Consider the following 17,841-nt stretch of genomic DNA (forward strand, 5'->3'; position numbering starts at 1 on the left):
TATGCAAATTTCGACCACAGTACCAATGGGATCATTTTTGAGCGAATAGTCTGGCATAAAAGACCTTTCCACTAATAAATAAATAGTTATGGACACACGGGCACAAATGGCCTTGGGGCACAAAGTGTGAGCGGGCCATTGAAAATGTACACGGGTGCGATTTTGATAATTTTCTCTAAGGTTTTCAGGCTTTGCTCAGTTTTTTTCCTTCTTCAGAAAATCCCATTAAATCCTTTTTGCTATTAGTTTCTAATCTAAACCGAGTTTTTAGTGCACAGGCTGCAAAAAGACTTCACAATCGTGAGTTTTCCTGTGCGCACGAGATTGCCGTATCTAAACCAGTCTCGCCTTTACGATTAAATCGGAGCAAGATTAAAGAGGTTTCCGTTGCTGCGGATGTGAAGGCATTGGATAGCAGCAAGGAGAAGAAGACGCCGAAGAGTGCTGGGCGGGTACACGGCCTTGTGTCCCTCTGTTCGTTATTGGGAAAGGGTTCGAGGATGAGCCATCATACTGGACAGTGCCCTCCATGTCTTCAGGAGCTGGGGGGGACATCCAATCCGTTGAAGCAGTGTGAAAAGACCCTTCCTGCTGACGAAGTCATAGGCCTTTGTTAGGTCTACGAAGGCAATGTAAAGTGAGCGTCTCCGCTCCTGCTACTACTTTTCTTGCAGTTGTCGCAGTGAGCAAACGATGTCGATTGTTGATATGCCAACCCTGAATCTTCACTGCGCTGCTCGGTAGACGCGTTCGGCGAGTGCCTGCAATCTGTTCAGAATCACTTGGGCACCGTAAAGATGCATGTTCGCTTCAACAGGGCGAAGCTTTGGATCAAACGCCTCCGCACCATACAACGTTACCCATAGCCTGAACATCGCTAAGGGAAACTACTAATTAACACTATTTTCCTTCCCTCTTTTGTCTGCAAATGATATCCCCCTCCAACTTGGGGTCCATTTCAATCTGTTGTATTTTTTCTTTGATCTCTTCCCACCTTATATTCCTTTGTTGTTCAACCATGCCTTTCATGCAGTCCCCTTTACCCCTTGCCCCTTTATCCACCTGCAGCTTTCTTGACCTTTCCTTTTATCCTCTTGCATTCATCTATGCTTGGTTGATTCTCCGTTTGCTTGTTTGTTCTGTGCACTTTTGCCGTTGAGAAAGATTCTGCTAGGATCGAAACGTCAGGCCCTCCAAATTGATTTGTATTTTAGGTCACTCTAGTCAGCAAGCAGTTTGCAGCAGTTTTATATTTATATCGTGGTTAAACATGTTTTAAAAAGTGGGCACAAAAAGGTGTTTCTAAATTAGTTAGCAACTTTTTAGAGCGTAGGCATGACAGATTTGTACCTCGGAATACTGAGCATGCGCTGTCGCAAAAAATGTTATTTGACGAAATGAAAGAATGACAGAAACACATTTTTTCATTGCTTCATTTTTTACCAGCATAAAGCTTGTACTCGGTCTTAACACTGGAACTAAAAGCTGTGTTTTACATCAATTACTTAGTTGCACAATTATGGTGCGCTATTCACAAGACATGCTCATTATCTAATACACTAATTGTCGATTTAACATTTTTTTAATAAATCCTAAAAAGTATCATTTGTGAAAAGTTATTGAATGTTTGATATGACATTTTATGTATGTATAAATGTTCATGTTCACCTGTTTTATACATAATCCTTTTTCATTTTTCTTTCAGCATATTACCTCTTTTATATTCAGATTCATTAATGCCAAATATATGTAACGTTAAACATACGTTCAGTCAAAAATAAGCATATAATCGCCTTCTTAAAATGTATGATTTCTCAACTCACATTCAAGATCAAAATCTAATAGACTAGCTGGTGCCTATAATCTTCAGAACTGGTGCTCTTTGTTCGGTAATTGTATCCCGGCATTTACTATGCGTGAATGATGGTAACTTAACCAAATCAATTCACCAAAAAAGACCCCCCTCCCCAATTTCCCAAAAATGGCGCTACGCACGAAAAGGCCCACCTGAAAAAGGAAAAACATGTATACATGTAAATGATGACAAGTAAAACTGAAGCAGTGTAATAAACGACAGAAAGTTACACCTCTGGTGTCTAAAAGCAGTTAAACTTCAATTAACATGAGTAGTCAGCTCGAAGGCTATGAAAGATCAACATGATGCCGGTTTGTTTTGACACGTTATCCCTGTGTATGGTTTTCACTGGGGGTCTCCGATGAGTTTTATGACCAGCTACGACGCAGCTTCATTTCACTTTTTACTATTCGATGGCCTGCCCATCCATCCGATGTTATACCGCGATCATTTGGACCTTGTTGATATTCTCCATTAAGGCCGTACGGAGCACCAGAGGTACCATTGCATGTGTCAAGCCACCAGCCTCCCTTCAGCTCAGCTGCACAATTAGAATTGGTATCCTCATCATTGTCCATGTCGTATGTAGAGAAGCTTCGACCACTGAGATGTTGAGGGAGGGGATCTGATGCAGACATAAGAAAGAAATCATTTGACAATCAATTCCAACTGAAAATTGTAACTCTGAGAAAAACGAGTAAATTGAGAAAGAGTATGCCGCCATTGCATTGTTATAATGGAGCAATGTTGCCGGTGAGACTAGGGCTAACCGTGGGCTCAGATTTTCAGACTTAGTGTTGGGGTTCTGTGCTTAAACGAACTTAAAAGTATGTTGGTTCGGACTTAAAAACCTCTCAAGAATTTACTACATCCCAAAGTCCTCCATGTGGTAGATGAAGAACTTTTGTCTACATGGAAAATAATCTGATAATGACAAAGACGAAAGACGGGAAAGTCATCCGATGTTTCCATTTGTAACAAACTTTAGTCAGCATAAAATTGAAGAGAAAAATACAAGTAGGTGACAATATAAGCAATTGACTATTTGTAATTATTGGGTAAGTTTTTCTTTAAGCTGTAAAAGTGGGAGACAAATGACGCCATAAGGAATGATGAAGGGCTGCCTTTGGGCTAAGATTTCTGAGTTAAGGAGTTGGGTCTGGGTCATGTATCCTTTATTCAGTGTTCGCTTTATTTATCTCACAACTTTGGTAAAGCCAGCTGTATTGTAAAATTTTGAATCTGGAAGTCCAGATAGGAGAGGGAGATGGGAAATCAGAGGGAGGATCTACCTCTCCTTATGTGACTTTGCCTCCATCATTTTGCAAAATGCACGAACAAAACAAGACAAGTTTTTGTCAGTTATTGCCATGCTGTATCGACCGGGCTATCTGTGGCATCACATACTTGACCGAACTGATTCATCAAAAGTCAGTTTGTAATCGTTGCCCTCTATGCGAAAATGCTCTGCGTGGAAGGTCTTGTGCTTTCCCGTATGATCCTTCAGATCTATCCGTAGTCTCCACCTCCAATCCGAAGTCAGTTGACGAAGTTTTTCGTTTCCAAGCCAGAACTCGCCCGTCAGATCGCCGAATCCGTCCTGGTACTCGGTCCAGTTGCGAGTAAAATTCACCGACCCGTTAAATCGCCTCTGAAACAACTGTAACAAAATAATTTAATTAACTTGTATTGAACAATCTGTAAGTACCAGGCATTCCAAAACCATAATCTATGACATCTCGACATAATTGTGCGCACAGTCAGTCTACTGAACGACCCATACTGTGACTGGATTCAGTCGAGCTGTTCGTATTAACTGGCGACTTTTCTTCAACAACTTTTCAAACACAATAGAATCATTTTTAATGCTTGAGACAGGGTGTAAACATCTAATGGAGGTAGAACTAACTAATCGCTTGATTAAATCAGTTCCATTCAGGATAATCCGCCACCTGGCCACTTGAAAATATCAAAGCGGTGTAACAAACTTACGGTCCAGCCGACAGGTGTAGCATCCATATCACAGTAGACCTCTAGACCGTCAGGGTACTTCGTCGGGTAGATGGTGTACACACCACTCTGACGGATACCACGGTAGTAAAAAGTGTAGCAATCTGAAAAATTAAAGAAATTCTCTGAAATTTGCATGCACGACATAACACCTCATTATTGATGGTCTTTGAGAGGTGCAAAATCTTGTGACGTCACGCCTCCAGTGGCGACGGTTTGGACAACTGCGCCCTCCTATACTTGGGGCCAGAGCTGTGTATAGAGAAACTGGCGCCGGCTTCAGATTTTAGAGCAAAATGGTTGATCCTTATGAGTGCAGTAGAGCGTGCGCCTATTGCACGGCACGTCCGTGTGCACTGCCGCATACACCTGTCAGTTTGTTTTCAACAATCGTCACACCCATGGCAAAATTCTCTCTATTCAAGGCTGTGCTCGGGGTGAGGTACGGACGCCCGTATGGGACTTTCCGGGCCATTTGAGGCGATCAACCCTTTGAATCAACCGTGAGCTCCTACAACTTCTCAAGCCCCTCAACGACGCATGCAGTACTCAAGCAAAGTCCGCTAAGCCAAAACTTTGATTTTTTGGGGTGTGTGTGTTTTTTTTTTCTTGTGGTTTGGTTTGGTTTGCCAAGCTCGTAGCTCAGGTAAAACTCACCGGATATTTGCCTCGCAACCTCTCAAAAGAGAAATCTGAGCACCAACCGCACACGGTGAGGTACGTGCAGAGTAAACAGTAACAAATGCCTTCTTTGCTGAGAAGAAATCTCATAAGAGCGGCGGGCTCCAATTACTTAAATTTACAAACTTCTGTCAGTTGATTGTTGTATTTTTTAACCTATTGTATTGAGAACTTATTAGATGTTTTATTAAAAGGAATAATCTGGTATCCTATTTACTTCAATTTAGCTATGCTGTGTCGAGCTTCAGGATTTACCCTTTTATCTTGAAGCGACACAGCTTCATTTCGCGACTCCACGCTAACGCAAGGTTCCCCCGATCAGCCCATCTAATACTGCGGTAATCCCGTCGGTCGAATTCTCAGGAAGGAGATATTTGCCGTTCAGATTGCTCTAAGATTCCTGCGGAGACTCACACTGGTCAAACCACCAACCTCCTCTCGCCAGAGAGTGCGTTCCCCCCCCCCCCAAAAAAAAAAGGCTCGGCCGATGTTCTGCAGTTGTGCCAAAGTCAAAATTAATAAGGCGCTCTAATTAACTTGATATCCTAATTATTGGCATTTTATCGGTAAAACGTGAATGGAAATAAGACCTGTAAGGTAACAAGCACGTTCTAATGAGATTTGGTTGTGTCAAAAAGATTCTGAGTCTTAATGACTTACCATAGGGGCGGAAGCGATGCAGCTTCATTTCAACACCAAGAACTACTGAAACGTTCCGTCCATCCACCCATCTAATACCACGGTATTCCAAGTCAGTGGAATTCGTGGAATTCTCAGGAAGGAAATATTCGCCGTTCAGATTGCTCCAAGAATCCTGCGGAGACTCACACTGGCCAAACCACCAACCTCCTCTCGTCAGAGCAGCACAGTTGAGATGGTCCTCGCCGTCGTTGTCTTTATCGTAGGTGGAGAATGGGCGTGGTGTCTGGCTTGATGGCAAGGGGGAATCACCTGTACAGTCCAAAAAAAAAGTTAGGAAAATGCAAACATTGTTTTTGTGTTCGACAGAGATCAAAATGTCGCGGTTTTCAAACTCTAAACTCACTAAACCTTGAATACATGTAACTCAAAATGGGATACCTTGTATTGGGAAACACTCTTTTAAGACCTTTTCTATTTTTTTTCGTAAGATTCCAAGAGATTTATTTAGCTGACTTGATATTTGAGATTTTTGATGCTTCATAATACGAAAACAATGCAGTCAAGTATACTTAAAACAATAACAGCGCTTGGGAGAAGATGGGAGGGGGAACATGGTAAATGAAATTGCAGAGTCTGAACTACCACTGGATACTAGCTAGCCCTACTTGCCAGCGGCTACAATTTTTTCCTTTAGACGTCTGCGTCCTAGCCAACCGCAACCTTTAGAACAAGGCCAAAATGTCCGTCAGCCAAGTAGAGGACTCTGGTTGAGCGCCAAGTAGGGAGCAGCCTACTATAACCAGCTGAGATCGTGAAAACACGTTTAGAAGGCAGACATAATTTTGCTGTGGGTGACGTCATGCCTTCCCTTTCGTCGTGCTTAGGCTGTAATGCGACACATAATCTTTCGGCTCCGTAGACTTTTTCTTAATTGAAATTTCCAGCTCGACCGTTTATGGAGTTTGACTGCATTCATAGCACCGTTTGCCCCGTCTGCCTCCCTGGACACAACTGTTTTCATCTAGATAAATTTCTTCTATTCTTTTAGATGCTCTGAATAAGCCTTCAGACTTCAAAAGTGGGATACAACTTTCAAAGGTAAATTCTCTTATTCAAAATGAAATTGGTCGCTCAGGGGACAAGTGGACGGCTTTGGTCAAGGTAATGTTCCCACCTTCCAAACACCGAAGAAAGACCATACCTGTAGATCCGTTAACAAACAGGGTATAGTCGTCGCCCTCTACACGGAATGGCCATCGGTACGTCTTATTGATCTGATGGTCAAACGTCACATCAATCTGTAGCAACCATTCTTTCTGCGATGTTAGCTGACGAAGTTTCTTGTTTCCCAGCCAGAACTCCCCCGTCAGATCGCCGAATCCGTCCCGATACTCGGCCCAGTTGCGATTGAAATTTACAGACCCGTTAAACCGCCTCTGAAACACCTAGAATGAAAACAACCGTGTTGGTGTTGAACCATTGTGCTTGTGGGAAACAACTTTCGTAACAAGCAATTTAAATCAATGTCCATCAAAAGTACATTCTAATGAGGGCAAGATTTAGGTTGTCTGGTTTGTTTCATTTGTAAAATAGTTTATTAACAATACCAAATTGGGCATACGTTTTTTTTCGGGGGGGGCGGGAGATAGCATTCACTCAACCTTTGAAAATCAAAGGCGAGTCGTTTTAAGCGTGAAATTTCCGTTCGCTAAGGAGAAAGTTGCCATTACTCCTGCCAATTTATCAAAACAAACTTACATTCCAGCCTCCGTATTTAGCATCCATATCGCAGTAGACCTCAAGGCTGTCAGAGTATTTCGACGCGTAGATGGTGTACACACCACTCGTGGTGATACCAATATTAAACAAGGAAAGGCAATCTGAAAAGAAAAGATGTCTGGAATGAACATTGTGCTGTGAATTGATGTAGAGGTCTATGGTAGGTTAACGATATAACAGACAAGAAATAATAATATAACTCATTTAGGGGAGTGTGAGGCAAGTGGGTCATCGGGGCAACTGGCCCACTCTTAGACCAAATTAAATTAAAAGATTATAATACTGACCACATGCGTTTAAACAACTATATTTATTTTTTTCAGAGATTAAGCCGAACATAAATTGAGGCCGTAATGAAAAATATAAATAAATGGCCAAACCAACCAACTCCATACTTAGCTTAACATCCCAAAAACCAGAAGTCACCTAACTGGAGGAAAGGTATAGGAATTTTCTACTTAATATTTTAAATTGAACTCTGGTGCTTCTGAGATAATTACAATTGCCAATTTCAGTGTTTTTATTACTAATTCCAACATTCATTTTGTACTCTTTTGGTGGCAAATTTTAAGGTTTTAAGGATATGGTCCACTTGCCCCAGGTGTGGGGCTAGTGGTCCACTTTTGCATGAAATTTTAGGGAGTTAATATTCATAGCCTAAGTTTTATTAATGTAATTGATTTCAGCTGTTTGCAAAAAGCAAACAAGTGTTTTGGTCATGTTTTGAGGGTAGTTTTACCCTTTTCCTGGATTATTGAATATGGTTAGAATCAAGAATGTGCTTAAGTGGTCCAGTAGCCCCACCTTCTGCTATAGCTCTGAATTTAAAGGCCATTTTTAACATAAAAATAAAAGCAAATATTATCAATGGTCCTGAACCCTAAAAGATGCTTTTTATTATCTACAGTCGGGGAAATTCCGTCTGTAGCGATACCATTTCTCCAATAACTGCTTGCCTTGAAACATGACGTACTAATTAAGGTATCCGTTTAACCCAACAGCATGGCATTATAATTATTGTTCGCGAGCGTATAGGTCTTACACGCTAAAGAGGTAGAAAAAAAGTGTTAACTTTTCCACTGGCTAAGATCAGTGAAAAGGTTACATTAGTATATACCTCTTTTGGAAAAATTGAGGTTTTGTGTCAGCACTTTGTCTAGTTTACTACATCGGTTTAAAATGACTGTAAGAAAACTCATGAAGGCTCGGCAAGGGAAGGAAACGAGATGCGTTGCGAAGATATCTGAGTCAATACTTCGGAGGAGGTCCTCCCCATCAACAGTTACGCATGGACGTCGCAATAGAGATGGGGGCGAGGTGGCGCTCTCCTCCACCCCGCGGAAAAAATGAAAAGAACTAAAAACAGAAGAAAACCGTATACAAATCACCAATAATCTTAAATACTTTGTAATTGACCATCTTCCACCGTTATTGATTTGTCAGTTTGTTGCTAATGAGAATCTCCATAAAAGAAGTCCTGGTTGCGCCCTTGAAGTCACAGCTAAAGAAATTTTCAGATTCAATTCATTTTTTTTAATTGTTAGTGTTGTAAGAATAAAAATGTGTGGCACTGAGACATAAATTTGATTACTGCTGTTGCGATATTTCAAAGCCCATATGACTTACCGTACGGGTGGAAGCGACGCAGCTTCATTTCACTACTCCGAACAACTGCAAAGCTCTCTCCGTCAGGCCATCTAATACCAAAGTAATTCCCATCGGTTGAATTCTCAGGAAGGAAATATTCGCCGTTCAGATTGCCCCAAGAATCCTGCGGAGACTCACACTGGTCAAACCACCAACCTCCTCTCGTCAGAGCAGCACAGTTGAGATGGTCCTCACCGTCGTTGTCTTTATCGTAGGTGGAGAATGGCCGTGGTGTCTGGCTTAATGGCAAGGGTGAACTGCCTACATAGAAAAACGCAAGAGTTCTTCTTGTGGTCAGTAGATCCAAAATCGTTGTCGTCATTAGCGCCAAGTATCGAACCGTTAAAATTCTTTAGGTTTAAACCCTGTGAAAAATCTGCTTCAAAAATAAATAAAATAACACTTGAAGTTTGTGTGCACGATATAGGTAGGTGTCGGGAAGTTCTGTATTATTATGTCATATGACTTGTCGTGAATACACTTCCACAAAAATTCACCCAAAATAATATGGCAAAGTTTGGTTGACCCTTGGGCCACAAAACAACGTGCTAGTATGCATTCTGGTGTCATTGTTGCCTAAAAGGGAAATGTTATTGTGAATAACCATACCTATTGATCCCTCCAAGAGGGTGTAGTTGTCGCCCTCAATACGGAATGGCCATCGGTAACTTATAAAATTCGCCCCATTGATCTGATCGTCAAATGTCAGATTAATCTGTAGTAACCATTTATAGTTTGATGTCAGCTGACGAAGTTTCTCGTTTCCTAACCAGAACTCGCCCGTCAGATTGCCGAATCCGTCCATGTACTGTGACCAATTGTGAGTGAAATTCACTGACCCGTCAAGCCGCCTCTGAAATACCTAAGACCACAGAATTTGCTTTGTTTATATTGAGGAATTATTCTCCTTAATCAAACATATTATACATATGTAAAAGATTAAAATTCGACTTAATTGGTTCTTTTTTTGTCTAGATTTGTGGTAACATATTGTCTCACATATTTAGCAAATTTCATATCTTTTAGCATCTTGATGAAAGTTTAGACCAGGTTTATCTAAGAATTAAGGTTTAACCCTGTCTACCCCTCCTTTCCTTCCTGGTATTGACCGTTCATCCTGCGCAAGATCCTCCAAGGGCGGAATTAACTCACTTTTCTATATTCTTCTTCCTTTCGTACAGTTAGAATATTGTCAGCTCTGTTGTATTTTCCACAGATTTATTTCGTTTATTGTGCTTAACAGGAAAGGAGAAGCAGGCAAATCTTTTTTAAAAAGTTCTCAAGTCAATGCAATGGCTTTTCTCTTCGAATTCGCGAAGACAGACTCACAATCCAGCCACGTGGGTATCCAGGCTTCATATCACAGTAGACCTCCAGGCCGTCAGGGTATTTTGACGGGTAGATGGTGTATACACCGCTCTGGCGGATACCATGAGAATACAAGGCAGCACAATCTGAAAACAAGAAAACTTTAGGATTGGAAAATGCGCCATCGTTTGTTTCTAGATCTGTGTCAGGAATGACTCTATTCAAAGTAAAATGAAATAAATCTATGAACAAGAACTATATAGATTTTGGACCAAGGTTTATGAACGGCGGCCATGTTTGGGTCAAAACTACATGTTGTTGCATCCTACTTCCACTGCAATTATTCCGTTATATCCTTCCATCACAAATACCACTGCTGTTAACTATATTTAAGCCAACTACATGGGTAATTTGCCTTATATTCGGCCAGGTAGTCTCGTGAGACAAACACTTGAACGTTCAACATCCCGGAGTTAATTTTGGGCCATGAATAAGCTAGAGCAACAAAGGTAGGAGTAAACACTTTTTAAAATTAGCTGAAGACTTACCCAAAGGCTTTTGATCGCAATGATTACCCTTGAATCCGGGTGCACATTGACAAAGGAAAGACTCGCCAGATTGTAAGCATGTTCCTCCGTTTTGACAAGGGTTTGGACTGCAAGGATCTTGACAACACAAATAGAAAGCAGGGTAAACAGAGGAATCAATTAACTAATGTTCTGGGGAGTGGCGGACAGAGACGAGTAAAGATGCGAATTCAAAGCCTCCTGAAACACTGGGAAACTCTGTGCAGACTCAAGTTAGACAGTTTACGCTTTCCAAGCGGTTGAGAGCCTATCAGGTCGATGGTTTATAAAATGTGAGATTAAACTACCATTTTTGTTAATTTTATATAAACAATGGTCTCATAAACACCCTTTGACAAGACATGTATTTATGATGGGAAGTTCATTATTGAGCTGTTTTAGTTTAAAATTGGCGCCAACAATGGACCTTGCAATGTACCGTCTGTTTCAAACACCTAGGCCTACAAGTTTAAAACAGATCCAACACATCTTAATTCCCTCATTAGAACCGAGAACAAATAGGATTCGGGTATACATGCACAAACCATGGCATTCAAAGAAGTGATGAATCTCCTCTTGGTCGCTGGTAAAGATTGGAGTATCAGTGTAGAACGGTTCCTGTGATCTCTGGAGCGGCTTGGTATACAAGGGACCCGGCCAGATGCTGGTACACCGACAGTGATCGCTCTTACTCCCAGGCAAGACCCAGCGAAGACGACCATTCTGGCGTCGGTCGGGTTCTTGGCTAAAGTAGCACACCTTCTCAGCCCGAACCACACCCAAGAGGGTCACTTTCGCAAAGAAAGCAAACAGTAGGCTATGCTTGAAATTCCACACAGGAAATGTGATTTTCCTGAACTGACTGGGTTCAGTCAACCTCGGTGAAAAGAGGCAGCTACATTGGACAATGCCTTGGTACACTACCAACCTGTGGGTAGGCCTTCCTCGCGTTCAGGGGACAATTACTGACTCTAGTAAAGTCGAAACTACGGAAGCGGTCGGGAAGAGTTACTATCTCGCTGCAGCGAGTTAGTACCGGTATTTTGCTCTGGTGAGATCGGAATTTTTTTTCAAGGGGCCCTTATACGCTTCCGTACGTACGAAACTGCGTTATGGGGACAAAAAATTGACTTAGCGGCATTCTCTACTGTAATGTAAATACGATGAATATGCCACTTTCAAGCAAAACTCGGGCTACGCGCTTAATTGCACCCGTATAAAATACCTAATGATTATTCTGACCCCCTCAAGTCAGGGTACCGACAAGATTTTTTTACCATACTGTTACCTTTACATCCTGCTGCTTGTAATAAATTAAATTTTTCGCTCATTTCTTTTCTCGTTGAGTACGCCATAATCATTGGGTCATTTTATAAATTAGAGTCCATTTTTTTTCGTGTCCCTGTCACATCTAAACCATATGCTTTTGTTAGTTCAAAACCTATTCTCAAATTTTCAAGACTGACGAAATAATGCAAATTACCTGCCAAGAAAATATAAACAGTTTGAGATCAATTTCGGAGATATTTCCATATCAAATTATGCAGGTCAGGTGTAACAGGGACGCAAAAATGTCACACTTTTGAACCCCGAATTTATAGAATGACCCCACTTCATCCGCGGTGGTACAGAAATTCTTTCAAATTTAGGACACCGCACCAGAAACGTTTTTGGCTTGACTTTACATTATAATGATGATGGTTTGTCATTGCGCAAATTTAGCTGAATTGGTATTCTTGCTTTAAAGAAAAGAGCTGCCGGGTTACCATGGCAATGTTGTGGATGGTCATTAAGACCGTTAGCGACGGAATGGGAAAATAATCCGGAACTCGGGAAACAAACTAGCGTTTTTGACACATTGTGATCCTCACGAATTGTAACCCAAACCATAAAAAAATATAAATTACAAAACAGACGTCAAACTAACCATGAAAAGATTAATCAACAACCCCAGACTAGAGTAGCCATCTTTCCAAGGAGGCCCATTTTTAATGTTCTTAGTCATTTCTTGGATGAAAGAGGATGGTGTCACCACCCAGGCCCATTCCGAAACACAATTCATCACAATCTTACTATGGGTGTAAATCCTGAGGGGTGGGGATATATATATCCCCCACTTTTTGAGGTGGGGCTATTGAATTATCCCCTTCCCCCACTTTAATGACAAAATTAAAGCGGGTTATGAAGAACTTTTAGCATTTCCCAACGACTACAATTTTGACAAAATCGCTAAAAAGGAAAACCACTTTATAAACCCATTAATCTTCCATTCTAATATAAGATTCTGAATGAATTATTTTGATACACATTACAGATGTACATCCTTATCATGAACATCGCCCCCTATAAAATATAGGCCTATATAGTTTAGCCCCCCCTCCTATTTTTCAAATTTCCATGGCCAGGCAAGGCATCTCCCCCACCTTTCCCAATCCCCACCCCTCATCTCCCCCCACCTTTCCCCATCCCCACCCCTCATCCAAGTTCCAGCTCAGATTTACGCCACTGAGTCTTACTAAAGACGAACACAAGACAAGGAAACCTCACAAAAGACAAAACAACTTTTTTCAACGTCACAAGAGCAGATGCTATGAAGTTAAGTATTCTAAAAACAGCCATAGAACTCTTGTAGATGTAAAGAATTTTTGCAAGTTCAAGCGTTTTAACTTATGCAATGCAGCTTGCAACGACTCAAGCGACCCCCCCACCAAAAAAATGAACTATACCACATGGTACATAAAATATTGCTCAGTTCTTACAAAAAAATGGATTGCAGTTCGTTGATAATTAATGACTATTCGCCAATTGTCCAGCACATTCATGCCATAAAATATTCAGGATATGAAAGGCCAATTCGGCTGGTGACACTTAATTAACATAGGCTTGATTATAGGACATAATTTTTAACGACTGCAGTCGACTGATGTTTAAGACAGTAAATACAATATCATCAGTTTCTACGTTCTGAAGAACGGATTTTTGTTTGCATTTTTTCCTTTTTGTTCGTGTATCTCTGCCTCTAGAGTGGCTGGGGGGGTTTAGACAAAATACCGCAGTTCTCTTACACAACTGTTGGTAACACCAGTGAAAACAGTTTAATTTGGAAACAAGTAAAGGCACAAGCTCAGGAAATTTTCAAACCTTTTGCTTAATTTGAGCCGAATTGATTACAGTTGAGTAAAACAAGGACAGAATTAAGGCAGTAAAAGAAAAAGAAAACTTCCAAACCAAAAGCCAAAATTTAGGAATCGTGTTCCTTATTTGTGATCGGTAGGCTTATTGCCTCAGAACTTACGGATGTGACGGATAACAGCCACATTTGGGTTAAAGTTTACGATAATTGTCAGATCACTGTTCATTAATTAACATCAGGTTCTTAATCACTTCCAACCTTCCGGACATTTTTGGGCCAATCCTCTACATGTTCGGACTGGCTTGTGAAACTGAAAGGAGTAATAAAGAACGCCTCAAGTTCTTTTGGACTTCCAGACACTTGCCGTAAACGATTAGGTTGGCAGTTACATACAAACAGACCCAATAGCGGTTATAATCTGAGGTGCTTCATGAGTGCCATCCACTTACTTGTATATACTTCGACAATATGTAATGTCCACATATAGCGGAGAGTAAGGCGACTTCTAACCAAACAAATCTCTCCAAATCGACTTCCAAAATTATCTCGTCAAGTCTGCTTAGTGAAGTCTAAATGACGACTTATGCTGCTGTATTTTCTCGTCAAGTCGATCTCCGAAGTGGTACGGACTTGTGCATATTCTTGTCTTGCCACGTCTAGTTAACGAAATCGACTTGTCTTGCCAAGTCTACGACTTGAGCACTGTTATCCACATCTGCTATGCTCAAGTCTTCTTAAAGTCTGGATGACGACTTGCCGATATGCATTATTTGGCAAAGTCGACTTCCTGCAGTCGACATAACAACTTGCCTACATCTATTATCTCGTCAAGTCTACTCAACAAAGCCTGATAATAATTCTACGTTCTCTTGCCCGGCTGACGCTGTAAAGTGATGGCGCCTCGTCCTTATTCACTGGTAAATGGCCTTCGTCACATTGGCAAGTTATTTCTCAGTTAGTCGTCATTTTAACTTTTTTCGTTTTGTCAAAGTCGACATGGCAAGATAGGCAGTCCCTTGGACTTCACTAAGCAGACTTGGCGATATATTAACCTTAGTTTAGTACACAAGTAAAGATGTACGCTTTACAACGTCGCAGGGGTGACATACCGACTTCTGTCCCTATTAAGGTTCCTCGCGGGCCACTGTACATATTTGCCCATCCATTACAACTCAAAGGTCCAACCCCGGGGGGAGGGAACGAAGTGACATGTGTCATTAGCTAAGGTCCCTTAGTTCGCCCAAGAGCCTCTTTTCCGGCAAGAGGTAAACATGTGTGTCGGATTTGATCAAAGAATTATTGGTTAATCCAGTCCGAAAGCCCTATAGGCGAAATCCAAAATCATACCCAAAACTGACGAAAAGTACTAGATCCGATCTGATTCAGAGATAATCCGATCTTATATATGCTATAAAGTTTAGATTTTGTTAGTCAACAACATTATTAATAAATTAACAGAGTGTCACTATGAAAGACCTGAGACGTAATCATCTTTGCGCTGGAAGGGTAAAATTGTCAACGAAGTTGAGGTCGTAAATTGAGATGTCATAAGATATAATTTGTGGGTGTGAAATTTCAGTTTCTTAGACGAACTAAAATACCAGTGACACCTTGCACATAAAGTCATAAAATCGCCTGTAGCCTGCAACGTTATTTATGGGCTCATGGAAATGTAACAGAACTAAACCGGATTAAGAGTATCAACTAAAGATACCGGTTATGCCTTGCCGAGCTCCTTGGCCCGGGGGTCGTTGTTAAATATTATCAATACGTACAAGGTTTCATGTCAGATGGAAGGAGTTTGGGTTATAGTGCGTTGATAAAAAAGACGCTGCCATTCAGTGTTGTTAACTTGAGTCGCTGAGTAAGACTCGAGCCATAAACAAGCACTAAAAGAGGAACTAAACTATATTACACAAGGAACTTGCGAAAGAAAGTAAAAAAAGAGCCCAACAGTCGGTGATTGCCTGTTCAAAGATCTAAACAGATTTGGTACAAGCAAATGTACACCGCCGAATCAACGTCCCGTGCTTATCGAAGTTAGGTTGCCACAATTGCGACGCATTTGCGAAAAAAAATTGAAAATTTGATTATTGTGTTGAAATGTGTGTGTTGGAACAATTTTCATCACCTGACGATGGGTAAACATTACATTAAGGCTGATAATATCGTGACACAATGTGGACAATTAGTGAATTAACGTCAGATAATACAGTCCACGTTCGTACACTGATTCAACGTCACCGGCTTAACGTTGATTGAAAGCATCGAATTGAGGTTGTTGAAAGTGCGACATAACATCGACAAGAAATTCAAAATTGCCTATAATGTGGAAAAAAAGTACTTTGAAATAACGTTAACAACATTATGTTGGATGAGATTAAATTGTAGTTATCGTCTAGACACGATTTTAACGTTGTCAGCTTAATGTTGAGTAAAAACAATTTTAGGTTGTTGAAATTGCGACTTTATTTCAACAATTAATCAACACTGGGTAATTGTGGAAATACAGAAGTTGAAACAACGTTTGCGACTTGAAGTTGGTTAATCCTTAAATTTAGGTTGTTAATATCGCCACACAATTTCTACGATAATTCAACAATGAATAAAATGTACATTGATAAAGCGTTGGCTCACCAACGTTGGGAAAATGTTTAGTGTAGGTCACTAATATCCCAACCAATTTTAACCATATACTTCCGTTTAACCAAAGTCTTACTGCGACGTCAAGATTACGTTACAAATGTGACGTTGAGATCACGTTGTAGGTTCCACCAGACTTCAACGTTGAAATTACGTTGTGTACTTAGTGGGAACCTTCATTCTTTCTCCTTGCCCATAGACCAAATTTAGCTTCATCCCTCATAAAGGTTATACAGATTTTATAGAGAAATTGTGAATTCTGGTCTCCGGAGAATGGTTCTGGATCCGTTGGTACTTGACCACTGAAATCACAGCTATAATTGCCGGAAAATAAGGGGAAGGGGTGAAACCAGTGGCCTATCCAGCCGGGGGGAACTTGCCCCCTAACGGATTTTTTTTCCCGCACAGAATACTTAATCTTCATAGGTTAGAAAGTAATCGGTATAGTTTTTTTTATCAATTATTAGCACTAACATCCTAGGAAAACAACACCGAAAAATCAAGAATGTTGGGAGCAAGGCTTTTGATATGTTTTCTCCCCGACATCATATTTAAAGAGCCGGAAGCCGCAATCGCTTTTGAATCCCCTACGCCAAAAGCTGGATATGCCGCTGGGTGAAACAAATTTTGACTCACCCAGGGAGACAGCAACAAGTGACCACCGGGCTAGAGGCCGCATCCTGATGAGCGCTGACTCCTGCAGTTACTGCGAACAACTTTTGGTTAATATAAGTCCTGAGTTGCTTTCCTTCCAGAATATCCAACAGTTCGTTCTCGTATCACCATGCAGGATGGACGTTGCTCTGTGTTCGTCACAGTACAATGTCGTACTGCGTTCTGATGAGTTATACCCAAAGCTCACACTGTATATCATTTCTTTTCAAATTTAATGACTATGACGCTGTGTTCAGGCCATGACACAAAATATATTTAATCATGAGCGCTTTAATGTGGAATAAACAGAGCCCCAAGTGCGTGGGTGGATTTTTTTATCACCGAAGGCAGGGATGCACTTACGGAGAGATCAAATTTATCCTCTTTTGTCCGTAATACAGCAGGGATCTGCGGCCTAGGTCACACCCTTTTCTTTAATATATTATCCATTTCAGTGAAAACTATCAACATTGCCGGTAATATAAACACACTAAAATGGCATGTGGAGTGAACAATATCAGTAGAAAGAACATTATGAGCAGGGATAATGATACTAAGCGCGTACAGACATTCCGTGATATGCGCTATATAAGAACAGACTATTGTTATTATTAATAAATTAAAAGAAAATCAGACAGTTCAAAGATTATAGAAAAGAAAAGAAATCTGTCAACATTGAGTATAATGTCCGCGCTTTTTAAATTTCCACGGCCGGGCTCAACATCCCTCAACAATCCCCTATCCTCAGTAGTTCCCAGCACGTATTCGCACAACTGCAAATACGCCTCCTGTATGTATGAAGGGGCTTTTCGGGAAACTTTTAGGTTTGGTTATACACTGTCTTCGAGGCCCCTCTTCAGGAGGGGCTTAAAGTGTCAGTGCTCTGAGGTGGGATGGGGTAGGCTGGAGATGCTAGAGCAGTG

General features: G+C 40.9%; 1 protein-coding gene across 1 annotated transcript; it reads right to left on the reverse strand.

The window, feature by feature from the left end:
• Positions 1-1,451: 1,451 nt before the first annotated feature.
• On the reverse strand, positions 1,452-17,731 carry LOC147799284 (uncharacterized). The gene is made up of 12 exons (XM_087135429.1): positions 16,901-17,731; positions 11,034-11,279; positions 10,471-10,587; positions 9,944-10,068; positions 9,224-9,476; positions 8,594-8,875; positions 6,947-7,068; positions 6,390-6,633; positions 5,207-5,497; positions 3,848-3,969; positions 3,263-3,515; positions 1,452-2,480 (listed from the first exon to the last, which is right to left on the reverse strand). Exons 1-12 carry the CDS (start codon positions 16,941-16,943, stop codon positions 2,224-2,226), a joined length of 2,355 nt encoding a protein of 784 aa, XP_086991555.1. The 5' UTR covers positions 16,944-17,731; the 3' UTR covers positions 1,452-2,223.
• Positions 17,732-17,841: the final 110 nt, after the last annotated feature.

The sequence above is a fragment of the Acanthaster planci genome, linkage group LG04 (genome assembly GCF_054643075.1).
Source record: "Acanthaster planci isolate LZ-2023a linkage group LG04, COTS_SCS, whole genome shotgun sequence".
Lineage (NCBI taxonomy): Eukaryota > Metazoa > Echinodermata > Asteroidea > Valvatida > Acanthasteridae > Acanthaster > Acanthaster planci.